This window comes from Oncorhynchus masou, chromosome 21 (genome assembly GCF_036934945.1).
Source record: "Oncorhynchus masou masou isolate Uvic2021 chromosome 21, UVic_Omas_1.1, whole genome shotgun sequence".
NCBI classification, from domain to species: Eukaryota; Metazoa; Chordata; class Actinopteri; order Salmoniformes; family Salmonidae; genus Oncorhynchus; species Oncorhynchus masou.
Window position 1 is genome coordinate 51288054 of NC_088232.1, and position 27534 is coordinate 51315587.

Genomic DNA, 27534 nt, shown 5'->3' on the forward strand with positions numbered 1-27534 from the left:
TCTGATTGCACTGGGAAACACTCTATGGTACAGTGGACTGTTTGATTGAACCTGGACCCCAGTCTTCAACCTGTTTGATTGAACCTGGACAGTGTCTCCTGACCCCTCCTGTCTCAGCCTCCAGTATTTATGCTGCAGTGGTTTATGGGGGCGGCAGTGTAGCCTAGTGGTTAGAGCATTGGACTAGAAACCGAAAGGTTGCAAGTTCAAATCCACGAGCTGACAAGGTACAAAATCTGTTGTTCTGCCCCTGAACAGGCAGTTAACCCACTGTTCCTAGGCCGTCATTGAAAATAAGAATTTGTTCTTAACTGACTTGCCTAGTAAAATAAAGGTAAAATAAAGGTTAAAAAAATATAATAATAAATAAATAAATGGGTCTAGGGTCAGTCTGTTATATCTGGAATACTTCTCCTGTCTTGTCCTGTGTGAATTTAAGTATTCTCTTTCTCTCTCTCGGAGGACCTGAGCCCTAGGACCAGGACTACCCGGCATGATGACTCCTTGCTGTCCCCAGTCCACCTGGCCGTGCTGCTGCTCCAGTTTCAACTGTTCTGCCTGCGTCTATGGAATCCTGATCTGTTCACCGGACATGCTACCTGTCCCAGACCTGCTGTTTTCAACTCTCTAGAGACAGCAGGAGTGGTAGAGATACTCTTAATGATCGGCTATGAAAAGCCAACTGACATTTACTCCTGAGGTGCTGACTTGTTGACCCCTCTACAACCACTCTGATTATTATTATTTGATCATGCTGGTCATTTATGAACATTTGAACATCTTGGCCATGTTCTGTTATAATCTCCACCCGGCACAGCCAGTAGAGGACTGGCCACCCCTCATAGCCTGGTTCCTCTCAAGGTTTCTTCCTAGGTTTTGGCCTTTCTAGGGAGTTTTTCCTAGCCACCGTGCTTCTACACCTGCAATGCTTTCTGTTTGGTGTTTTAGGCTGGGTTTCTGTACAGCACTTTGAGATATCAGCTGATGTAAGAAGGGATATATAAATACATTTGATTTGATTTGATTTGACACCAGTCTTCAACCCACACCTTTTTGATTGAACCTGAACCCCAGTCAACACCATGCACCTGCAGGAGGCAGACATTCCCGGTTAGACGTCCTCTGAACGTAACGATATGATCACTACTACATATAATAATATATATATATAATTATATATATAATAAAAAAAATAAAAAAAATAAAATAAAAGATATAATACTACTGTATTGGTAGGTTTTACAGCTCGTACAAGGCTAAATGACATGTTTCATCACCCTTTATAACATTTGCTTATACATTTGTTGTGAAGCATCTATGAAGGCCTTATAAAAGGGTTCAGGAAGACGTGATAAAATGTGACCACGGTTCTCATGGTGCTGATAATGCCTCTGTCCCCCCCAGCACATTACCTTGGGTGGAAAGGGCTGTCGGGTAGCTGATACAAGCAGTGGCCATGGTCAGCAGCAAGCCTTTGTTGTTATTTCCCTTAACGTTTCTACCTGTAACAAAAAAAAGACAACTTGAAGGTACTTTTTTTTTGCTTTGTACAAAATAACACTGGAAAGAATTCTACAAAAGGGCAATTATTCAACCAAACCATAATTAATCTTCATTGAAATGACTGGTTGAGGGGAAAATACAAGGCTGAATTTACACAAAGGCTTATTTTTTTGCACTCGGTTCTTTCTAAGAGGAAGCTGAAGGCACTCAATATCTTCAGCACTCAATATGTTCAGCACTCAATATGTTCAGCACTCAATATGTTCAGCACTCAATATGTTCAGCACTCAATATCTTCAGCACTCAATATGTTCAGCACTCAATATTTTCATCACTCAATATGTTCAGCACTCAATATTTTCAGCACTCAATATTTTCAGCACTCAATATGTTCAGCACTCAATATCTTCAGCACTCAATATGTTCAGCACTCAATATCTTCAGCACTCAATATGTTCAGCACTCAATATCTTCAGCACTCAATATGTTCAGCACTCAATATCTTCAGCACTCAATATGTTCAGCACTCAATATCTTCAGCACTCAATATTTTCAGCACTCAATATTTTCAGCACTCAATATCTTCAGCACTCAATATCTTCAGCACTCAATATTTTCAGCACTCAATATCTTCAGCACTCAATATGTTCAGCACTCAATATCTTCAGCACTCAATATGTTCAGCACTCAATATCTTCAGCACTCAATATGTTCAGCACTCAATATCTTCAGCACTCAATATGTTCAGCACTCAATATCTTCAGCACTCAATATCTTCAGCACTCAATAGTTTTCAGCACTCAATATCTTCAGCACTCAATATCTTCAGCACTCAATATTTTCAGCACTCAATATCTTCAGCACTCAATATTTTCAGCACTCAATATTTTCAGCACTCAATATTTTCAGCACTCAATATCTTCAATAGCACTCAATATTTTCAGCACTCAATATTTTCAGCACTCAATATCTTCAGCACTCAATATTTTCAGCACTCAATATTTTCAGCACTCAATATTTTCAGCGCTCAATATCTTCAGCACTCAATAGCACTCAATATTTTCAGCACTCAATATTTTCAGCACTCAATATCTTCAGCACTCAATAGCACTCAGCTGAGGTAAAATTCCCACATAGGCCCAGAGATTAAGTCTGATGTTATTTGGAATTCTTCGTTACCAAACATAATGATTAATGGCGGTATGAGGAACTCAATGGGGTAACACTGGTCTCGAAATCCACCATTTGTGTTATGACAGACATCAGTATTTTTTACCCCTGTAATTTGCCCTGTTTCTGGGTTAACTTGTTTGACTTCTCCAGTGCACTTCCATGGGATCTGAGTGAGGCATATTTCAGTTACACGTGTAACTTCTTCTACATGCTCAAATCATACATTTTTTGTTTGTTTGTAATTCAGCAAGTTTATTCAGCTTGAGGTCCACTTTGTTTGGTTTGGAGTCCTTAATCATTTTTTTCATGGCCATGCTCAGAGTCGAGTTCCCTCGCCAGTTCTTTGTTGCATTATTACCCACTGGAACCATACATACAATTGTTTTTGAGAGAAGCTCAAAATTATATTTTTAGGGTTGTAAAACTTACGGTAACTTTATAAAAAAAATCCTAGATTTTCTATCTAGAAATCCTGGTTGGAAGATTCCTAGATTCAGATGTAAATTCCATGATCCTCTAACCTGACTTTTTGGAATCCAAAAAACCAAGTGTGTTCACGTTTACTGTACGTTGACTACAGTGGTATTGCATAACACACAGGTTGGGATCCATTTTATTTCAATGTCTATTCAAGAATTGAATTGGAAGCCAATTTAACATTAAGGTGCCATATATATCCATGTAAAAAAAAATGTCCACCTTTATTTAACCAGGTCGGCCAGATGAGAACAAGTTTTCATTTACAACTGCGACCTGGCCAAGATAAAGCAAAGCAGTGCGACACAAACAACAACACAGAGTTACACATGGGATAAACAAACATACAGTCAATAATAGGAAAAAAAGTCTATATACAGTGTGTACAAGTGGCGTGAGGAGGTAAGGCAATGACCCAGTAATACCTGTAGTTAAATACTGTATCCACATGCAATGACCCAGTAATACATGTAGTTAAACATTGTATCCACATGTAATGACCCAGTAATACCTGTAGTTAAATACTGTATCCACATGCAATGACCCAGTAATACCTGTAGTTAAATACTGTATCCACATGCAATGACCCAGTAATACCTGTAGTTAAATACTGTATCCACATGCAATGACCCAGTAATACATGTAGTTAAACACTGTATCTACATGTAATGACCCAGTAATACCTGTAGTTAAATACTGTATCCACATGCAATGACCCAGTAATACCTGTAGTTAAATACTGTATCCACATGCAATGACCCAGTAATACCTGTAGTTAAACACTGTATCCACATGTAATGACCCAGTAATACCTGTAGTTAATTAAACACTATATCCACATGTAATTACCCAGTTTATTTATTGGTTGAAATAAAATTGACCTCAACCCAGATCTCATGTAAATTACATTGCCTTTCTTATGTATTTTAATCTCACTCAACCCATCGACTCCAAGTCCTCCAGCTGCAGATGAGGGGATTACTCCTGGACCTCCTTGTCATCCAAACAGCCAAGAGCACCCCCCCCCCCCTTAGATAAAACGGACCATGTTTATTATGGGACGAGGGGGAGAGAAAGGAGTCCGGGTCATGTCTGCTCTGCATGGCTAGCAGGTGGCTCTCCCAAACATGGCATAGCAATCAAACGAGGGAGGAGAGGGGAGCAGTGGAGGAATGAGAACTACAGTATCCACACAATAAAAGTGCCCAGAGAGAGAGAGAGAGAGAGAGAGAGAGAGAGAGAGAGAGAGAGAGAGAGTGTGTGTGTTTTAGAGAGAGAGAGTGAGAGTAAGTGAGTGTGTGATAGATAGAGAGAGAGTGAGAGTAAGTGAGTGTGTGATAGATAGAGAGAGAGTGAGAGTAAGAGAGAGAGAGAGAGAGAGAGAGGGAGAGAGAGAGAGAGAGAGAGAGAGAGAGAGAGAGAGAGAGAGAGAGAGAGAGAGAGAGAGAGAGAGAGCGATGCTACCATAAGTAGGATCCCTGACCAGATAGTCACTGATTAGCTTACAGGGAAGTACTTGTATTATTATCTGGGTAACTTCTTGTCTAAGGGGCAGGATGGTGCAAAGACTGCATTGTGGGTAAGTGCAGACTCTGTATGTAAAACTCCAAAAAGAAAATAAGGAAATGTCGCCCCTATGTGGTTTCAGTTTGACACAAGGATCTACACAATCCAAACTGGATCTGATTGGACAAGAAAAACATGATTTCCCCATTACTTTAACCAAACCAAGGCAGATGCATTCATGTTAAGCTCCAATTGACTGAGATATCATTCAGTATGTGCAGCTAGGACAGACAATTTCAAGTGTCAACTCTCACTCTCTCAGTCCGGAACATGCTGGCGTACAAAGTAAATGCACCTCTGACAGTACACCTTGGAAGACTGGAAGACCACAATCTGATGGACCACAATTGATTGAACAGCAACATTGCCTCATCATGAGAACACAGTATCCTAGCATTCTTACAAGGACAGGGAGCAGATTTTTTTCTCACTACTCTGGTAGCAGTACACTGAGGTAAGTTCACAAATTAGGATCCTTTTCTTACTGGAAACTGCTGCTCTAAGTTCTCTATAAATGTAGTCCTCACTCCATCATTCATTAACATGTAAATAATTAAGTAATACACACACCAGGTCATTACCACAAAAACTTCAATTGAAACCACAGTAAGTGAAAGAAAATAAATACAACATCCCTTTTCATCTTAAAAAAAAAGGAGCGAAAACTAGACCCTTTTCCCCCTTCGATGTAAAGTGAACCAGTGCAGCTCGATGGTATATTGTCTTTCAAATGTACCCAAAAGCTGAAAAAACAGGAGATGTTGACCTTGGAGACGTGGAGAGTGGTGGAATCACAGATTTACTATCATGTCAAGACAACTCATCTCAAGCGAAAGGAGTGTACTCACCGGTTAGTGTATTACAGTCACGCACTAACACACACTGGATTACCTACCAAGACAGGTGAATAACCCACCTGAATAGGCATTTACATGTTTGCAGTAGAACCGCAGGCACTGTCTCAAGTGCTCTGCAGTACCTCATGTCAAACTCAATTCCACAACCTGTCAGGAGATTGGTTGACCAACTGACTTCTTTAATTATTTGTTATTTTTCTATTTTCTTCTCTTTTTTTCATTTTTATAATTGTATTTATGTATTGTTTACTTCAGTTTATTTAGTAAATACTTTAACACTTGTTCTTTCTTCTTAAAACGGCATTGCTGGTTAAGGGCTTGTAGGTAAGCATTTCACTGTAAGGTCTACACCTGTAATATTTGACTAGATTTTTACTCACAATGACAGACCACTGCACTGTATGCGTCAGACGTAGCATAGCAACGAGTCAGAGAGCATTCAGTTATTTTTAGTCGGAAAGGGGAGAAAAAAAAAGGTCATCTGGTTGTCAGCCATTTTGTTTGTTACAGATGGTGAAAGGTGGCAGCCTGCCTTACCATCCAGTCCCTGGACAATTATGACAATGTTTTAATGTCTGACTTTTTAGCAGACTAAAAGTGATAAATGTAGTTCATGGCTTCTCCTGCGGTCAGCGGTGCCAAGAAAGACAAGCAGGGAGAAGGTCAACACAGTTAGGCAAAACAGCGCTGAGGGGGAGTCTGAAGGAGGTTAAGTGTCCCCCCTTACTCCCTCAATCCATATCTCCCTTATTGTTGCACACAATGATGAATGGCTCTGGAAGACATAATGGGAGCCCTTCGGTAAGCAACAGTTTGGACCACAGGGTTGGATATAGCGTTAGTACTCTCCTGAGCTTACACACAATACATACTCACATTTCCCTCTGATTTGTGTCCATAGCCTATAAACCTGATTAACATCAGAATCAGAAGCGAGCAGGTAGGTATCTTAATTTTTTTTAAACTGCAAGACTACATAAAATATAAACATATTTACTTGTTTAGCTTGACACCTCTCTATTCCACTGGCCTCTCAAACAGGTAGATAAATCTTCTGGGACAAAACACTTGGATCACCACTTATCATAAGAGTGCACACATGCAACAACGTGGATGAAATTCTGCTGTGTGAGACGGACGAGGCAAACGAAACTTGACACCTCTCAAAAAAAAGTATGGTTGAAAGAATGCTTTTCTTCACACTCATTCTCTTTCCAAAGGTCTTTGCTCAGGTTTTCCGGTGGATGGGAAATCGGGTACAGGATCATGTCAAACTTTTTTTTTTCCTCTGAAGAAAGGCATGAGGCGAATAGCCCAAAATTCAACCTACTGCCGGACGCAATAGTGAAGTGATTGAACCTGAAACCCATTTTCATATTAGTGTAACGACCATTATGGAAACAGGAAGCTAATTAGCCAATGGCGTTGTGAGTTGGTCCAACTTGGCAAAGCTTGGTTGCACTGCAAATGCACGAGCTGGAAACGGAAAAGGTTATCTGAAATCCATTGAAATCTTTTCTTTGTACTTTTCAGCAACCTGTCATTGATTTATTTTACAACTTCCCAGAAAGTTTACCTTACACCATTACACCAGCTATTGTCAATGCCACATCATCAATAGAGCACAATATTTACATCATGAAGGTGCTACAATTTACCTTCAGACTTAGGGCTTGAGTCAATCAGATCCGCTTTAGCCAAAATCCGCTATATAGCATACAGTTTCTGGTTCTGAACTCCCAGCGGAAATGGGGCGGGTGACAATAATAGCAAGAGCAGCTGCTGACCGATTTGATGCTCCAACCAGACATCACCGGTTAATGCTTGATCTGACTGGCCTTAGAGAGGTCATACGGAGAGCAGGGTCAGTTGACCTACTCTATCTTGGTGAGACCTACTACTTATCTTTTCATCTCCATGGATATATTTGCTTCTTGTTTTTGATCAGTAACACATGGGCGGTCTGGATGATGACGACTGAAGTTCCCTTCATTGTCCAGCCTGGTCCACAACGAGCTACAAACAACACACACACACACACACACACACACACACACACACACACAAACAACACACACACACACGTTTGGGCTCGTAACAAGAAACCTGACGGAAACGTGAAGTGCTGAAACCCGAGCTACCTGAGCCAAGTCCCAAGGCAGTCCGTCAGAAGGCCGGTTGATGTATCGCTACGGTCGCATCGGTCATGGGGACTCGAGGAAACGGACGGACGTTTGCCCTGGGACGTCTTAGCAATGAGTGTTAACATCCAGAGTGGAGACAGGCCTATCACTCGTCTGCAGCCTCCACGCCCCAACATCAGCATCCATTAATCACAGCCAAGCCTTGGCCAGCGCTGGTGACACACCGGGACTAGAGTTGTCATTCAGGCCATACATTATGTCAGTTGAAGCTGTTTTTTATTAACAGCATGACTGATTGCTTTTTAATTGTTTTATTTTTCTCTTTATTTTTTCTGCTCATGTGGGAACAGATTGGATGGATCGTGGGAATCGTTGGACTTGAAGGCCGTTGCAAAGGTCAGAATGGAGACCTTGGAGAAGAGAGAAGAGAGCTGTCTTTTAATGTCGTTAATTTGTTTTAATTGAAAATAGAATGTTCATTTATTTTGTTTATTCAGGGGGATATCACAGACAGGTTCCAATGAAGTGTTCCTATGACATTTGGACTTGGACGGGTCTCAGTTGAACATCTGACCCATATCTTTACTTTAAATAAATAAACCAAATCAGGGTTTTGGACACTCTCCTCCAAGGTAAACGGAGTGATCTGCTGTCAACGGCGATTTGCGCTCTGGCAACAGTGTTTGTGGGTGAAGGATTGGATAAAGTGCGACCTTTGGCTTAACCCCAGTAGACAAACTGTGTCACCCCTTACTTGTCTTTTGAAGAAAAAACATTTTTTTTTAGATCTATCCCAAGATCTAAACTGAATGGAAGGAGAGAGTACAACTCAGTGGAACCCATTGTTTTTAACAGCCAGATCGCATAAATTATTTTACTAAATCTTTCCAAAACGATTAGAGAAGAAAATCATTAAATAAAATGAGAGAGAGAGTATCAACATGATTTATTTAATTCTCTGTCACTGGTTGTGTATTTGGAAATCACTAAGTCCAACTTGGACGGTGCATATCCAAATCTATCTGTAATGTGGCTATAAATGACCTTTACAGGGCTTCAGTAGGCGATGCTTCAATGACATGAGGGAATGCTTAAAAATGTGGGGAAAAAAGCCCTGACTTCTAATTCTTTCTTACTTTTTTTTTTAAAGAGCGCTCTGTTTGAAACAACAAACACCACCGCATTCTATTGCCGTGGGTCAGTGCTGAGAACGTCCCTTCTCTTTGGGCTCAATACAAGCGACCATTTTTCATCTGCGGGCTCAGTCTGCAAGTAAAATAAACGGCAAGTGCTCGCCCGATCGCATGGATGGTGTTATACCAGGAAAGCAAATCAAGACTTGCTGACAGAAAACTGCCACCATTTTCATGTAAGTGATCCTCAGGTGTAGGGACGCCATGACATCATAACTCCTACGGGCCCTGGGCACAGTGTGTGTGTGTGTGTGTGTGTGTGTGTGTGTGTGTGTGTGTGTGTGTGTGTGTGTGTGTGTGTGTGTGTGTGTGTGTGTGTGTGTGTGTGTGTGTGTGTGTGTGTGTGTGTGTGTATATATACCATATAAGACACAGAGAGAAAGAGAGAGTGGATACTGTGTTGAGAAAATAAATCCTCTCACATTTAAACAGACATTTACTAGATGGTATAAGCTTAGCATTAACGTATTGCTGCCGGGTTAGATCCAATTTTGAAAGGACACCACATCAGTAGACCCAGTCCACCTCAGGAATGTCTTCAGTACCAAGGGGGGGAAGTGACAGTGTGAGTGACTGCAGACCTGGGAACATGCTGTACTTGGCCACCGAGGACCTCTAAAGTGTTTGGTTTATTTTCTTAAGAACTTGGACAGTGAAGAAGAAAAAAAGAGGCGGTGGGAATTGTTTAATTAAAAGGAAAACTGAAAGAGGGTTAGTGAGTGAGGAAAGTATATACAGTGTCTGGTCTGGAGTGTGAGGCTACAGCTGCCTTCCACAGAGGGGGTTAGGGCCAACTGCAGTTGGAGCGAATGGACTGGCTTGTGTTTGATATATTCGATACTGATTCCGCTCCAGCCATTAACACGAGCCCGTCCTCCCCAATTAAGGTGCCACCAACCTCCTTTGTGTTAAGGGGATACCGGTTAATTGTCTTAGATTATTTTTTAACATTCATTGACTGACCAAGAAAATGTGGTTCTAATCATGCAAAGCAAACTATTTAGATAAACTGAAACCGAACCACAAATTGTAATAGTATTTTATATGTTAACAAAATGTTAACATTACTATAATGAAGTTATTATATAACAATTATTTTTCAATAACATCTTTTTTATTAATTTTAAACTTTTTTTAATGTTGTTATACAGTGTTCATTTTCTTACACGTATTTGCATACAATTCATTGCACTCCCGTCATCACAGGGTTAAGTCTTGTGGGACACCTTCAGAGCACATCAGTGAATTGAATAGCTCTAGGGCACCGTGCCTGGCTTTTCCCTGGCAGAAACGACTGACACTTGTTGTATTCATCCATCAGCCTGCGGTATGAGGGAAATGAGCAACGACAAGAAGTCAGAGATAGAGGCGGATTATGACACGGACAGGGTGAAGGACTGGACAGTGGAAAAAAATCTTTCTTTGACGGATTTAAAAACAACCAAAGAGCCTCAACCTGCGAGTAGTTTATTTGTGTTCACATCACAGTATGAGGCAGTCAAACTAGGTCATTCCACACAAGTGACATTTTAACTCCTTTGCTTGTATGCTAGTATTCACAATATAAAATATGAAGAGAAAAAAAAATACAAATGGTGTCACCTGCAGACTGAACCGAAGCAGTTTCATCCTGTACATGATTAGATATGGTAAAGGAAAGAAAACTGAAAGAGGACGAGGGACTGGAGATGTTGAGCACCAGCAACAGCATGAAGACCAGCCCCTAATGACTGGAGTGGCATTTCCTTTTGTGAAGGTATCGGTCTGTCTTTCGTCTGTGATTTTTTTTCTTTTTATTTACATTACATACATTTAAGTCATTTAGCAGACGCTCTTATCCAGAGCGACTTACAAATTGGTGAATTCACCTTCTGACATCCAGTGGAACAGCCACTTTTATAACGGGTACCATGTACAATAATGTCACTTGAACTGTAAATGTGTGGCATTTGAGTAGTTTTCTTAGCAGAATGTTATTAAATACATGTAAACAGGACTGGTTTGTCAGGTTCATCAACAATTCTAAACATTCTCACTTGTTTTAGTAGGCAACGTTACATAATTCCAAGCATAGTTATAATTAAGTCCATAGAACAGATGCAGTTCTCCATAGTTCTCCGTAGGTGCACTTTCTCGCTGGATTTTCTGTGAGGTTGTGATTTCTGAAGGCTAATGTGTTGTGTTTTGTGTAAACACAGTGCCCTGATGTGTTTTGTGTAAACACAGTGCCCTGATGTGTTTTGTGTAAACACAGTGCCCTGATGTGTTTTGTGTAAACACAGTGCCCTGATGTGTTTTGTGTAAACACAGTGCCCTGATGTGTTTTGTGTAAACACAGTGCCCTGATGTCTTTTGTGTAAACACAGTGCCCTGATGTGTTTTGTGTAAACACAGTGCCCTGATGTGTTTTGTGTAAACACAGTGCCCTGATGTGTTTTGTGTAAACACAGTGCCCTGATGTGTTTTGTGTATACGATAAGTGTTGTGAAGCAGTTGGGGCATGTCAGCGGTCCTAACATGGAGGGTCTTGCTTCAGCCAATCTCAATCGAGGATCAGAAACCCCTCATTTACAGTATATTAACACATGATTAGTCACTCCAGAGAACGCATTTCCACTTCTCCAGGGTCCAATTGCGGCGAGCTTTACAACAATCCAGCCGACGCTTGGCATTGCACATGGTGATCTTAGGATTGTATGCAGGTGATCGGCCATGGAAACCCATTTTCATGAAGCTTCCAATGAGCAGTTCTTGTGCTGATCAGAAGTGAGTGTTGCAACCGAGGACAGATGATTTTCACTCGCTACTGCGCGCTTTCAGCACTCAGTGGTCCTGTTCGGTGAGCCTGTGTGGCCTACGACTTCAAGCCTGTGTGGCCTACGACTTCACGGCTGTGTGGCCTACGACTTCACGACTGTGTGGCCTACGACTTCAAGCCTGTGTGGCCTACGACTTCAAGCCTGTGTGGCCTACGACTTCACGGCTGTGTGGCCTACGACTTCACGACTGTGTGGCCTACGACTTCAAGCCTGTGTGGCCTACGACTTCAAGCCTGTGTGGCCTACGACTTCAAGCCTGTGTGGCCTACGACTTCAAGCCTGTGTGGCCTACGACTTCAAGCCTGTGTGGCCTACGACTTCAAGCCTGTGTGGCCTACGACTTCAAGCCTGTGTGGCCTACGACTTCAAGCCTGTGTGGCCTACGACTTCAAGCCTGTGTGGCCTACAACTTCGCGGCTGAGCCGTTGTTCCTCCTAGACGTTTCCAATGCACCTGTCAGCAAAGGGTTTGGCTGAAATAGCCGAATCTACAAATTTGAAGCAGTGTCCACATAAACTCGGCAGAAAAAGAAACGTCCCCTTTTCAGGACCTTGTCTTTCAATGATAATTTGTAAAAATCCAAATAACTTCATTGTAAAGGGTATAAACACTGCTTCCCACTTGTTCAATGAACCATAAACAATTAATGAACATGCACCCGTGGAACGGTCGTTAAGACACTAACAGCTTACAGACGGTAGGCAATTAAGGTCACAGATGAAAACTTAGGACACTACAGAGGCCTTTCCACTGACTCTGAAAAACACCAAAAGAAAGATGCCCAGGGTCCCTGCTCATCGACATGAATGTGCCTTAGGCATGCTGTAAGGAGGCATGAGGACTGTAGATGTGGCCAGGGCAATGAATTGCCATGTCCGTACTGTGAGACTCTTAAGACAAGTGAAACAGGGAGACAGGACGGACAGCTGATCATCCTCGCAGTGGCAGACAATGTGTAGCAACAACTGCACAGGATCGGTACATCCGAACATCACACCTGCGGGACAGGTACAGGATGGCAACAACAACTGCCTGAGTTAGCACTGTAGGGATTGTGCGTTCCTGGTGTAAGACTGTCCACAATAGGTTGAGAGAGGCTGGACTGAGGGCTTGTAGGCCTGTTGTAAGGCAGATCCTCACCAGACATCAGAAGAGCCCTGATGTCAATTCCATTGAGCACGTCTGGGACCTGTTGGTTCGGAGGGTGAGGTCTAGGGCCATTCCCCCAGAAATGTCCGTGAACTTGCAGGTGCCGAGGTGGAATAGTGAGGTAACATCTCACAGCAAGAACTGTTAAATATTGTGCCGTCCATGAGGAGGAGATGCAATTCAGTACTTAATGCAGCTGGTGGCCACACCAGATACCGACTGTTACTTTGATTTTGACCCCCCCCCCCCTTTTTTTTCAGGGATACATTATTCCATTTCTGTTAGTCACATGTCTGTGGAACTTATTCAGTTTATGCCTCAGTTGAATCGTATGTTCATACAAATATTTACACATGCACATGTTTGCTGAAAATAAACGCAGTTGACAGTGATAGGACGTCCTTTTCTTTTTTTGTTGCTGAGTTTACATGCAGTACACTATATATAGAAAAGTAACACACATTTTTTTTTAAGTATGCATCCCATTAATGTAGACTGAAAAAATCAATACCAATTTATCACGTTGTGACAAAGCCCATCTGAACAAATATCCAATTGATTTTAATTCCATAAACATTGTTTTGAATAAGGCCTTATTTCATACCAAATAGAACTATATATTTGATTTTTATTTGTCTCCAGTAGGAGGTTTAATCTCTTCTTTCCTTGCTAAAGGCTTGTGCAGTAGCTCTCATTTCTGCTTTATCAGCCCACCTTTCCAACCTGAATGAGGAGAATCTAAATATTTGTTGATACTGTTGCAAGGCTAACTAAAACGCAACATTCCCCAAGTGAGGGTGGCCTTCACTCCAGCGGTGATGAATTCATGAACTTCGACGAAAATATCATGACCATTAGAAAACAAATGGATTCTTCTTTGAAAATACGGATTTCTCCAAAACTCAGTTGTCCTGAAGCTGCATAGAACTGCCAGGACCTCGGATCAATGGAGACGCTCAAGTTTTCTTAATCCTGCATCTCGACACATTGAGACTCTAAACCTTCTGTAACGTAGATGCAAGGAGTCAGGAAGCGGATGCAGATGGTGAGTTCAATAATGAACATGCAGAGTACAAAACAAGAGAAGCATCTGGACATGAAAACTGAACCAATACTGACTGCAGAGTGATGTGTGCCTCATGATGAGGTGCAGGTGTGCTTAATGAGGGTTGCCAGGTGTGTATCATGATGGGTTGCCAGGTGTGCATCATGATGGGTTGCCAGGTGTATCATGATGGGTTGCCAGGTGTGCATCATGATGGGTTGCCAGGGTGTGCATCATGATGGGTTGCCAGGTGTGCATCATGATGGAGGTGTGGTTTACCAGGTGTGCATCTGGGATGGTCCATTTCCACGATGTCAGGAGTCCAGGAGGGATCTAGCGGCACAGGCAGGGTGTGTCCATCTGGACTGGCATGGGGTGAAGAGGGTGGGCGGGCAGGGGCGGAGGGGGACCGGAGGGGGCGGGCAGGGGGCAGCCATTGAGGGGGGGCGGTCAGCAAAGGTGTAAATCTCAGATGTTGTTGGGATCTAGAATGTCATCCACTGGAACCCAACACCACTAGGTTCTCGCCTAGTTTAGATCTTATCTGTCGGAAAAATATCAGTTAGTCTCTGTGGAAGGTTTGTCTTTGACAAATCAATGGTTTTTGTTTCTCAAGGTTCCGTTCTAGGATCACAATTGTTTTCACTGTATATGCTACCTCGTGGTGATGTAATTGGGAAATCTAATGTCAACTTTCTCTGCTATGCAGACGACACACAGCTGTACATTTCAATGAAACATGGTGAACCCCCAAAATAGCCTACCCTGGAAGCCTGTGTTTCAGTCACAAGAAAGTAGATTGCTTCAAAAGTTGTACTTTTAAAATCGGCCAAACAGAGATGCAATTTCTAGGTCCCAAGAAAAAAAGAGATATGCTATCCAATCTGGCAATTAGTCTCAATGGCTGCACAGTCGTCCCAAGTAAAACTGTGAAGAACCTCTGCATTTCTCTAGACTCTGATCTTTTGACAAACATATAAAAAATATTTCAGATATTCTCCATCTTCTGAACATTGCAAAGTGGGTGAGGATATATCCTGCCTGGTTGGCCCTTTCCGGGGGTAAATTTGGACCCTCTCTCTCTCTCTACCGCCCCTGCTGTCTCGACCTCTGAATGCTCCGGTATGAAAAGCCAACTGACATTTACTCCTGAGGTGCTGACCTGTGTCACCCTCTATAACTAATGTGATTATTATTTGACCCTGCCGGTCATCTATGAGCATTTGAACATCTTGAAGAACAATATGGCCTTAATGGTCATGTACTCTTATAATCTGGCACAGCCAGAAGAGGACTGGCCTGACTTAAGAGCCTGGTTCCTTTCTTTGTTTCTTCCTAGGTTCCTACCTTACTAGGGAGTTTTTCCTATCTACCATGCTTCTACATCTGCATTGCTGCTCTTTCAGGTTTTAAGCTGGGCTGTCTGTATAAGTACTTGTAAAAAGTGCTTTATAAATACATTTCATTTATTGATTAATTGATTAATTTATTGATGACTCTATCCGGAGAGCGAGAAGCTTGTTTGAAGCTTGTTTGACATCATTCTGATGACTAATAACTATGCCCAGGTTGGAGTAAGCCTCATCAACAGCATCAATAACTATGGTAAGGCCAAGGACTTGTGTCCTGTAGTGAGTTTCCTGAATGCCTCGTGGCCTACATGGAACGTTACAATCAATCAACTCACCAACGATATGAAGTGGAATTAAAAAGCAATAGATTGAGCACACACACAAATTACATGTTTTGTGAGTATTGATAACATGCATGTCTTGGAGATCTATTGTCCTTATCTTCAGACAGTATAGCCTATGAGCCTGGGCTAGTCAACTTTCTCAATGACAGCCGGGCGTTACATACAGTAACGTAAACTTGCGAACATAGCAGAAGGTCAAATATTGTCAAAACACATGACATACCTGATAATCCCAGGAAAAAGTTGCATAAACAAGTACATACACAGTACCAGTCAAACGTTTCGATACACCTACACATTCCAGGTTTTTTTTTATTTTTACTATTTTCTACATTGTAGAATAACAGTGAAGACATCATAACTATGAAAAAAACACATATGGAATCATGTAGTAACCAAAAAAAGTATAAAACAAATTAAAATATATTTTATATTTGAGATTCTTCAAAGTAGCCTCCATTTGCCTTGATGACAGCTTTGCACACTCATCCCTAGCCGCGTCCTCAGAGCACAGACAAGCTGGCTGGAGTGTTATGCACATATTCAATCTCTCCCTATCCCAGTCCGCTGTCCCCACAGCAGAAACCAAAAGGTATCTGAACTAAATTACTATCGCCCCTTAGCACTCACTCACTTATGTCATCATGAAGTGCTTTTAGAGACTAGTCAAGGATCACCTCTACCTTACCTGACACCCTAGACCCACTTCAATTTGCTTACCGCCCCAATAGATCCACAGACAATTCAATCACCATCACACTGCACACTACCCTATCCGATCTGGACAACAGGAATGCCTATGTAAGAATGCTGTTCATAGACTACAACTCAGCATGGATAGGGGAGACGCTAGCGTCTCAACTGGCCAATTGCCAGAGGAAATGCAGAGCGCAAGATTCAAATAAAATACTATAAAATTCAAACTTTCATTAAATCACACATGTAAGATACTCTATTAAAGCTACACTCGTTGTGAATCCAGCCAACATGTCAGATTTAAAAAAAGCTTTTTCGGCGAAAGCATAAGAAGCAATTATCTGATAGCCTGCACCCATCTGCACCAGCAGTAAACAAAGGAGCTAGCATAGCAGGCGCTACGCAAAACGCTGAAATAAAACATAAAATATGCATTACCTTTGACAAGCTTCTTTAGTTGGCACTCCAATATGTCCAATAAACATCACAATTGGTCCTTTTGTTCGATTAATTTTGTCCATATATATCAAAAATGTCCATTTATAAAGCGCGTTTGATCCAGAAAAAGACAGCTTACAAAAACGCAACGTCACTACAAAATATTTCAAAAGTTGCCTATAAACTTTGCCAAAATATTTCAAACTACTTTTGTAATACAACGTTAGGTATTTTTAAACGTTAATAATCAATCAAATTGTACAATCTGTATTCAATACAGGAACAAACACAAACCAGCACTGCTGTTCACATCTTGCGCAACTCACAAAAGTGTCCCCAGTTCCGAGTTGGCCTACTTCTTCATAGAACAAAGGAATAACCTCAACCATATTCCAAAGACTGGCGACATCGTGTGGAAGCGGTAGGAACTGAAAATAGGTTCCTATTAAATATCCAATGGCAAAGACAATATAGTGAACAGAGAGGGGGAAAAATCTGAACAGTTAGTCCTAGGGGTTTTGTCTGCTACATAAGTTCTGTTATACTCACAGACATGATTCAAACAGTTTTAGAAATTTCAGAGTGTTTTCTATCAAAATCTATGAATAATATGCATGTCTTATATTCTTGACATGAGTAGCAGGAAGTTGAAATTGGGCATGCTATTTATCCAAAAGTGAAAATTCTGCCCCCTAGCTTTAAGAGGTTCACCATAGCACCCTCCAAGCTCATCATTAAGCTCCAGGCCCTGGGTCTGATCCCCACCCTGTGCAACTGGGTCCTGGACTTCCTGACGGGCTGCCCCAGGTGGTGAAGGTAGGAACTAACACCACCACTTTGCTGATCCTCAACACTCGGGCCCCACAGGGAAATGTGCTCAGCCCCCTCCTGTACTCCCTATTCACCCATGACTGCGTGGCCATGCACGCCTCAATCATCAAGTTTGCAGATGACACCACAGTAGTAGGCTTTGCTACCAACAATGAGGATACACCCTACAGGGAGGAGGCGAGGGCCCTGGGAGTGTGGTGCAAGGAAAATAACATCTCACCCAACGTCAACAAAACAAAGCAGCTAGCTGATCGTGGACTTCAGGAAACAGCAGAGAAAGCCGAACCCCCACCCACCCACCCCCACCCCCCAGGTGGAAAGCTTCAAGTTCCTTGGTGTACACATCACTGACAAACAGAAATGTTCCACACAGAGCCTCTTTAGCTTGGCACCTAAAACCCTCACAAACATTTACCGGGGACAATTGAGAGTATCCTGTCAGGCTGTCTCACCACCTGGTACAGCAACTGCACCGCCGCAACCACAGGGCTATCCAGAGGGTGTTGCGGTCTGCCTAACACATCACTGGGGTCAAACTACCAGGACACCTACAGCAACCAATGTCACAGGAAGGTCAAAAAGATCAAGGACAATCAACCACTCGAGCCACTGCCTGTTCACCCCACTATCATCCAGAAGGTGAGGTCAGTACAGGTGCATCAAAGCTGGGACCGAGAGACTGAAAAACATCTTCGATCTCAAGGCCATCAGACTGTTAAATAGCCATTACTAACACAGAGACTGCTGCCCTTGAAATCACTGGCCACTTTAATAATGGGACACTAGTCACTTTACTAATGTTTACATATTTTGCATTACACATCTCATATGTATATACTGTATTCTATCCTATGCTACTGTATCTTAGTCTATGCCCTCTGAAATTGCGCATCCAAATATTTATATATTCTTAATTCCTTTACTTTAGATTTGTGTGAATTGTTGTGAAATGTTTTAGATATTGCTTGTTAGATATTACTGCACTGTTGGAGCTAGAAACACAAGTATTTCGCTACACCCTCAATAACATCTGCTAAACACGTTTATGTGACAAATAAATTGAATTGATTGCTAACTTTTATTTTGAAAGAGGGACCTTTCGTGCACCACCGCTTGACGTTTGCTTCGCATTCTGGGTAATGTAGTGCTTAGTCCAGTTGTTATGGACTTCCACAGAGGTTAGTTTCTCTTCTCTTCGTGATAAAGGTAGACATTGCAGTCATCGAATAGGAACTGTATAACATTTTCTAAAACCACAGGCGCAACGTCGCGATATTTCCTGGAACGCTTTCTTAACAGACCAGGCAGGGGATTTAGGGTTTGAGAAGTCAATGAGAGAAGTGAAAAATGCTTCCTTAGTTAATTTTCTCGAAAGCTAAAGGCACAACCTAGATTGGAGCCAATGTCTTTTAACATGTTATTACTCCAACCTCGTGAAAGTGACAAACTGACAAGTTTTTTTTAATTCTAGTCAGAAAAACAACTGTATATTGAAGTAGGGGCTTTGATTTTGACGGCCTGCACATGGGATGAATAGAAGACTGTTTGACCCGATGACGTGCTTCTACGCATTGAGCTGTACTTGCCAACGTCGCCTGTACAAGTGAGACCAGGGTTTTGTTTTTTGTTTTAATTGGAGAAGCACTTTTAGCCAATCTTTATACTTTGCTGTATTTGACTGTATCCTTCCAAATTATGCGTGGAAAAACTATAATAGTGACTGGTGCCAACAGTGGCATAGGCAAAGCTACAACAGTTGAACTACTAAGGCGCGGGGGTCGGGTGATCATGGCTTGCAGGGACATGAAGAGGACTGAGGAAGCCGCACAGGAGATTCGACTGGAGACTGGTCCAGATTCGGGAGAACTCCTAATCAAGTGCCTGGACCTCGCATCACTGAAATCCGTGCACAGTTTCTGCGAAGACATCATCAAGGTACTCTATCAATTCAGACGTGTGAGATGACATCTGGTCAAGTTAGTTAACTGTTTTTAGCATAGCATACGTAGTTAGTAATGTAGCTAGCTAACCAGCGAGGCTTGATACTGCATATTTAGATAGTGCTATAACGTTACAGCAAGCTGTATAACTAACGTTATATGGCTCTGTTTTTCTTGCACAAATGATTTTGCTCTGAGCCAAAAAAGCTGCCAGCTACATGTAAACAAATCAAAGCTGTTAGCTAACTAGCTATTACAAATGTCACCTAGGCAGACCATTATTGTTGCAGCTGGCTGACAGTCGTTATTAGATAAGTAAAGGTAAGCGCTGCACAGATAATTTTCGACCAACCTTTAGTTGGCGATAATTCCTAAATTCCAGACTTGGAAGACAACACGTCTAATAAACGTCCATGCTATTTTGCAAGGGGGTTCGCTTTGAAAAGTACCCACCCTTTGCCTTGATGACAGCTTTGTGAATTCTTAGCATTCTCTCAACCAGTTTCACCTGGAATGCATTTCAATTAACAGGTGTGCATTGTTAAAAGTTAATTTGTGGAATTTATTTCCTTCTTAATGCGTTTGAGCCAATCAGTTGTGTTGTGACAAGGTAGGGGTGGTATACAGAAGATAGCCCTATTTGGTAAAGAGCAAGTCCATATTATGGCAAGAACAGCTCAAATAAACAAAGAGAAAAGACAGTTCATCGTTACTTTAAGACATGAGGGTCAGTCAATGTGGAACATTTCAAGAACTTGAGAAGTTTGTTCAAGTACAGTTGCAAAAACCATCAAGCACTATGATGAATGTGGCTCTCATGAGAACTGCCACGGGAAAGGAAGACCCTGAGTTCCTTCTCCTGCAGGGGATAAGTTCATTACAGTTACCAGCCTCAGAAATTCCAGCCCAAATAAATGCTTCATAGTTCCAAGTAACAGACAGACACATCACATCTCAACATCAACTGTTCAGAGGAGACTGCGTGAATCAGGCCTTCATGGTCGAATTGCTTCAAAGAAACCACTACTAAAGGTCGCCGATAAGAAGAAGACTTGCTTGGGCCAAGAAACACAAGCAATGGACATTAGACCGGTAGAAATCTGTCCTTTTGGTCTGATGAGTCCAAATTTGAGATGTTTGGTTCCATCCACTGTCTCTTTGTGAGACGCAGAGTAGGTGAACGGATGATCTCTGCATGGTGCCCACAGTGAAGCATAGAGGAGGTGGTGTGGGGGTGCTTTGCTGGTGACACTAAGTGATTTATTTAGAATTCAAGGCACACTTAACCAGCATGTCTACCACAGCATTCTGCAGCAGTACGCCATCCCAGCTGGTTTGGGCTTAGTGGGTCTATCATTTGTTTTTAAACAGGACAATGACCCAACACACCTCCAGGCTGTGTAAGGGCTATTTGACCAAGAAGGAGAGTGATGGAGTGCTGCATCAGATGACCTGGCCTCCACAATGAACCGACCTCAACTGTTTGGGATGAGTTGGACCGCAGAGTAAAGGAAACGCAGCCAACAAGTGCTCAGCATATGTGGGAACTCCCTTCCAGACTGTTGGAAAAGCATTCCAGGTGAAGCTGGTTGAGAGTATGCCAAGAGTGTGCAAAGCTGTCATCAAGGCAAAGGGTGACCTCTTTGAAGAATCTAAAATATATTTAGATTGTTTGTTTTTTTTAACACTGTTTTTGCTTAGTACATGATGTCATATTTGTTATTTCATAGTTTTGAGGTCTTCACTATTATTATTATTATTACAATGTATAACTTTTGACTGGTACTGTATTTAGCAGATGTTATTGCGGGTGTAGTGACATGCTTGTGTTCCTGGCTCCAACAGTGCAGTAATATCTACATTTCACAACAATACACACAAATCTAAAGGTAAAATAGTGGAATTAAGAAATATATCAATATTAGGACGAGCAATGTCAAGAGTGGCATAAAATACAGTAGAATAGAATACAGTATATACATATGAAATTAGTAAAGCAGTATTTAAATGTTATTTAAAGTGGCTTGTGTTCCATTATTAAAGTGACCGGTGATTCCATGTATATAGGGCAGCAGCCTCGAAGGTGCAGGGTTGAGTAACCGGGTGGTAGCTGGCTGGAAATGGCTATTTAAAAGTCCGATTGCCTTGAGATAGAAGCTGTTTATCAGTCTCTCGTCCAAGCTTTGAGGCACCTGTATTGCACTAGTCTTCTGGATGATAGCAGGGTGAACAGGCTCTGGTGGTTGATGTCCTTGTCCTTTTTGGCCTCCCTGTTACCTCGTGTGCTGTATGTCAATCTGTAAATATTTGTGAGGGTCTTGGGTGGCCAAGCCAAATTTCTTCAGCCTCCTGAGGTTGAAGAGGTGCTGTTGCGCCGCCTTCACCACACTGTCTGTGTGGGTGGATCATTTCAGATCATCAGTGATGTGTAGGAACTTGTAGCTTTCCACTTTCTCCGCTGCGGTCCCATTAATCCTGTTTAGAGCCGTGCTCACTCTGCTTTTTCCTGAAGTCCACTATCAGCTCCTTCGTTTTGTTGACAGTTATTGTCCTGGCAACAGTCCGCCAGGGCCCTCACCTCCTCCCTGTAGGCTGTCTCGTCATTGTTGGTAATCAGGCCTACTATGGTTGTGTCGTCCAACAATGTGTACGCCGCCATCTTGTCTATTTCACATCTTCTCTCATTGATTGAGACCGGTGAGTGTCATGAACACTTTGGGCTGGACACCAACGTGATCCTTTTTTTAACTGTCTTTGTTGCCATTTATGAATGTTTGTTATTCAATGCATTTCTATGAGCTATAGCAGTAAGACACATTTCTATATTTTATAATTTTTTTTACATTTTCTTTTATATACGTAAAGTGGGCCTAAAATTCAAAATCAAATAGCTAAATGATCTATGGTATGACCATCTTAAAACAATTCCCTATGTTAGCTTAGTCGGAAAAATTATCTGTGCTATGCTTAACGTTACCTACCTAATAACTCCTATTAGCCAGATGGAACATTTTATGGTCTGACTAGGGTCTGACATTTTTAATAGCTACAAGCTATCTTGTTTGCCCAAAGAGGAAGGGGTTAAACAGCTAGTAAGCTCTGCAACTGTTGCAGAGAGAAATAGAAGAGGCATAACAGGTACCATTTCACTGTACAATAACATTTGCATCACACTAGTCTTTACACACTAGAGTCTACTTTACACTCTTAGAAAAAAAAATAAAGTGCTATCTAGAAACTAAAGTTGTTTTCTTTCAACTGTTCCCTTAGGTGAATAAAACATTTTTTGGTTCAAAGTAGAAACCATTTGGCTCCATGTAAAAACCCTTCCATGGAGAGGACCCAAAAATGCAAGAAGGGTTCTCCTATGGGGACAGCCAAATAAACCTTTTGGAAGAGTTTTTTGTCATTTGTCAAATCTGGGACTTAATGCCCATGCACTCATGTCATAAATAGCTAACTTACTTTAACTGTACCTATTAAATAAAGCGGTTGTTCCCAAACCTTTTGGGTTACTGTACAACCAACTGAATACCTCTGAAGTACATTTTAATAGGTACAGCCTATGGTCTCATGACTCTTTTCAAATACCCCCTGTGGATAGGCCAGGTACCCCCAGGGTCCTAGCACCCCAGGTTGGGAATCCCTGGAAGAAAACATCAACCCATCTGTAAACACGTCATAAACATGACATTACAGCAACATGGAGCATTATTAAAGCTTGTAACCAAATCTTATTTTTATTTGTATGTTTTCCAACAGGAAGAGCCCAGGATTGACGTGCTGATCAACAATGCAGGGATCTACCAGTGCCCTTATACCAGGACGGAGGATGGCTTCGAGATGCAGTTCGGGGTGAACCACCTTGGCCACTTCCTCCTCACCCACCTCCTCCTGGACCTCCTGAAGCGCTCTGCGCCCAGCCGTGTGGTTGTGGTCTCCTCCAAACTCTACAAGTACGGCGAGATCGACTTTGATGACCTGGATAGCGAACGGCACTATGACAAGGCCTTTGCCTATGGCCGAAGCAAGCTAGCCAACCTCCTCTTCACCTGCGAGTTGGCCCGACGCCTCCAGGGCACGGGGGTGGCGGTCAATGCATTGACCCCGGGCATAGTGAGGACTAACCTGGGCAGGCATGTCAATATCCCCCTCCTGGCCAAGCCCCTGTGGGAGCTGGCATCCAGGGCCTTCTTCAAGAGCCCAGAGGAGGGGGCGCAGACCTCGGTCTACCTGGCCTGCTCGCCCGACGTGGAGGAGGTCCAGGGGAAGTGCTTTGCGGACTGCCAGGAGCAGAAACTTCTGCCCAAGGCTACGGACCAAGAGGTGGCCAGGAAACTTTGGGATATTAGTGAAGTCATGGTGGGCATAACCATGTGATAAAGAACGTCAACCTTTCACTCCCTCCAATTTGAACGCAAAGAGAGGACTTTGGACCTCTCACAAAAGGTGAAGTGAACTAGCAAAAGGCAAGGGCAGTGTGAATGCAAAGAGAATAGTTTTTTTTGTTGCTTCGTACTGCAGAGAACTGTGCCCTGGATGCCTGTTGCTATGTGTTGTGATTATATTGCGTTGACACAATTATTTTTCACTGGTATGTTGTTATACCATGCCAGCAATTATATTAAACTCTTAAGTGAAGGAAGATTGTTGCTATGATCTCAGGCTGAATGTACCTGCATTTGATTCAGCGTACATGGCGTCAATTTAAACTGAAACATGCCATCACAATATCAATATCAAATTGTATTGGTCACATACACAACAGTGCAGTAATACCTAACAATGCACACAACACTCCCCTTCATCGACACTGATTGTAGTGGATTTAACAAGTGACTTTAATAAGGGATCATAGCTTTCACCTGGTCAGTCTGTTATTTTCACTCTGTGTATAATGATGTGTATAGACAGTATATGAATAGAAAAAGGTGTGTACAGCAGTAGTTATATATAGGATGGTGTGTATAGACAGTAGTTAAAGAGGATGGTGTGTATGGACAGTAATTATATAGGATGGTGTGTATGGACAGTAGTTATATAGAATGGTGTGTATGGACAGTAGTTATATAGGATGGTGTGTATGGACAGTAGTTATATAGGATGGTGTGTATGGACAGTAGTTATATAGGATGGTGTGTATGGACAGTAGTTATATAGGATGGTGTGTATAGACAGTATGGACAGTAGTTATATGGATGGTGTGTATAGACAATAGTTATATAGGATGGTGTGTATAGACATTATGGACAGTATATTAATAGAAAATGTATGTACAGCAGTAGATATATATATAGGATGAGCCATAACTAGAATGAGGTGTATATACGTTCACGTTCAAAAGTTTGGGGTGACTTGGAAATGTCTTTGTTTTTGAAAGAAAAGCACATTTTTTTGTCCATTTAAAATAACATCAAATTAATCAGAAATACAGTGTAGACATTGTTAGTGTTGTAAATGACTATTGTAGCTGGAAACGGCATATTTTTTATGGGATATCTATATAGGCGTACAGAGGCCCATTATCAGCAACCATCACTCCTGTGTTTTAATGGCACATTGTTAGCTAATCAAAGTTGATCATTTTAATAGGCTAATTAGAAAACCCTTTTGCAATTGTGTTAGCACAGCTGAAAACTGTTCTGATTAAAGAAGCAATACAACTGGCCTTCTTTAGACTAGTTGAGTATCTGGAGCATCAGCATTTGTGGATTCGATTACATGCTCAAAATGGCTAGAAACAAATAACTTTCTTCTGAAACTCATCTATTTTTGTTCTGAGAAATGAAGACTGTTCCATGTGAGAAATTGCCAAGAAACTGAAGATCTGGTACAGCGCTGTGTATTACTCCCTTCACAGAACAGAGCAAACTGTCTCTAATCAGACTAGAAAGACGAGTGGGAGGCCCCGGTGCACAACTGAGCAAGAGAACAAGTACATTAGTGTCTAGTTTGAGAAACCGATGCCTCAAGTCCTCAACGTCAACAGTGAAGAGGTGACTCCGGGATGCTGGCCTTGTAGGCAGAGTTGCAAAGAAAAAGCCATATCTCAGACTGGCCAATAAAAATAAAAGATTAAGATGGGCAAAAGAACACAGACACTGGACAGAGGAACTCTGCCTAGAAGGCCAGAATCCCAGAGTCGCCTCTTCACTGTTGACATTTGAGGACTTGAGGCATCGGTTTCTCAAACTAGACACTAATGTACTTGTCCTCTTGCTCAGTTGTGCACCGGGGCCTCCCACTCAACAAGTCTAATGAAGGCCAGTTGTATTACTTCTTTAATCAGCGCAACAGTTTTCAGCTGTACTAACATAATTGCAAAATTATTTTCTAATGATCAGTTAGCTAATCCAAGTTTATCATTTTAAAAGGCTAACAGAACTTGCCATTGGAACACAGGAGTGATGGTTGCTGATAATGGGCCTCTGTACGCCTATGTAGATATTCCATAAAAAATCTGCCGTTTCCAGCTACAATAGTCATTTACAACATTAACAATGCCTTCAAGGTATTTCTAATCAATTTGATGTTATTTTAACCGCCCCAAAAAAAGTGTTTTTCTTTCAAAAACAAGGACTATTTTTAAGTGACCCCAAACTTTTGAACGGTAGTGGTCATATGAAGTGGTTGAAACAGTATGTAAACATTATTATAGTGACCAGTGTTCAATACTCTATGTACACGAAACACACGGTATTAACTGAAACTTACCATCACAACATGAAACCATATACTATGACATACTACAAGGGTACTTATAGGGAACTCTTGATGCAGTACTATCACTGATTATCAGGGAATTTTGAGATGGGTTTTTGTGATCAGCCTAATTCTTATGTATTACTATGCCAATATGAATGGACTTGAATTATTCTACTGCACAATGTACCTAATGTAGCCTAATACACAATCTACCAGTCATTTAAAAAAATATATATATATATATTTAACTGACTTGACTGGTTAAATAAAAGGTTAAGAACAAATCAAATTCGTATTTACAATGACGGCTTACACAGGCCAAACCCGAGACGACGCTGGGCCAATTGTGCACCGCCCTATGGGATTCCCAATCACTGCTGGCTGTGATACAGCCTGGAATCAAACCTGGGTGTCTGTAGTGACGCCTCAAACCCTGAGATGCAGTGCCTTAGACCGCTGCGCCACTCGTGGGAGCCCGATCATGTCATGCCAAATGATCCCGTTTTTAATTAACGGTAACCGTCTCATGATGAATACAGGTTATGCCACTTCTGTAATGTAGCCTGCTGTTTCAATGATTGGTTTGAGTGGTTTTGAAACCTTGTGACACATTGACTACATTTACAAGCTGACCGTGAATCAATTATTGACTTGCATATCAGTCAAATTCTTCCGCACCGATCTTGACAAACCATATCTGTATGGACCTCACTTTGTGCACTGGGGCATTGTCATGCTGAAACAGGAAAGGGCCTTCCTCAAACTGTTGCCACAAAGTTAGAAGCACAGAATCGTCTAGAATGTCATTGTTGTCTCCATTTCAAACGGCTCTGTGCTTAATGGAGATAGTGATGAGCCGAATGTAAATAATTTCCACTCTGCTTTGCCCCAATGTAGCCTTTTCACGTTACAGGTGGTTAACATACAAACTCAATAAAGTTAATTATTTATTGTTTTAATGTCTTATTTTGTTTAATGCTTTTTTACAGCAGGTAGGGGAGAAATTGCACAGATGTTTTGGTGGTGTGCGTCACCTTCAGTGTGTTTGGATAGTTTTCCTCATAGTGCCGAAATACAAGGGTCCATTATTGTACGCTCATAATTAAATAAACCTTATGGACTGGCTTCATTTACAGACTCACTTCGAAGAAAAATAGGTCCTAAATCGGTGCCATTTTGGAAGCCAGTTAGGCCCTAATCAGCCATGCTAGTTGCTTGTCCTGTATACAGTATTTTATAATGCACAGTAATTACTCAGGAATGTTTTCTCTCTATATTAAAATTGTAGATTAACCGCTTCTC

General features: G+C 41.7%; 1 protein-coding gene across 1 annotated transcript; it reads left to right on the forward strand.

Annotated features, from left to right (window-relative positions):
- The first annotated feature begins 18736 nt into the window (after positions 1-18736).
- Positions 18737-27187, forward strand: rdh14a (retinol dehydrogenase 14a). Its single transcript, XM_064928724.1, has 2 exons — positions 18737-19522; positions 23290-27187. Exons 1-2 carry the CDS (start codon positions 19283-19285, stop codon positions 23905-23907), a joined length of 858 nt encoding a protein of 285 aa, XP_064784796.1. The 5' UTR covers positions 18737-19282; the 3' UTR covers positions 23908-27187.
- Positions 27188-27534: the final 347 nt, after the last annotated feature.

What these genes read in the sequence shown, in the direction of transcription:
- rdh14a (XM_064928724.1), top strand. Translation starts at nt 19,283, where the DNA reads ATGCGTGGAAAAACTATAATAGTGACTGGTGCCAACAGTGGCATAGGC. An exon ending in TCTGCGAAGACATCATCAAG is followed by an intron (nt 19,523 to 23,289) that starts GTACTCTATCAA and finishes GTTTTCCAACAG; the next exon opens with GAAGAGCCCAGGATTGACGT.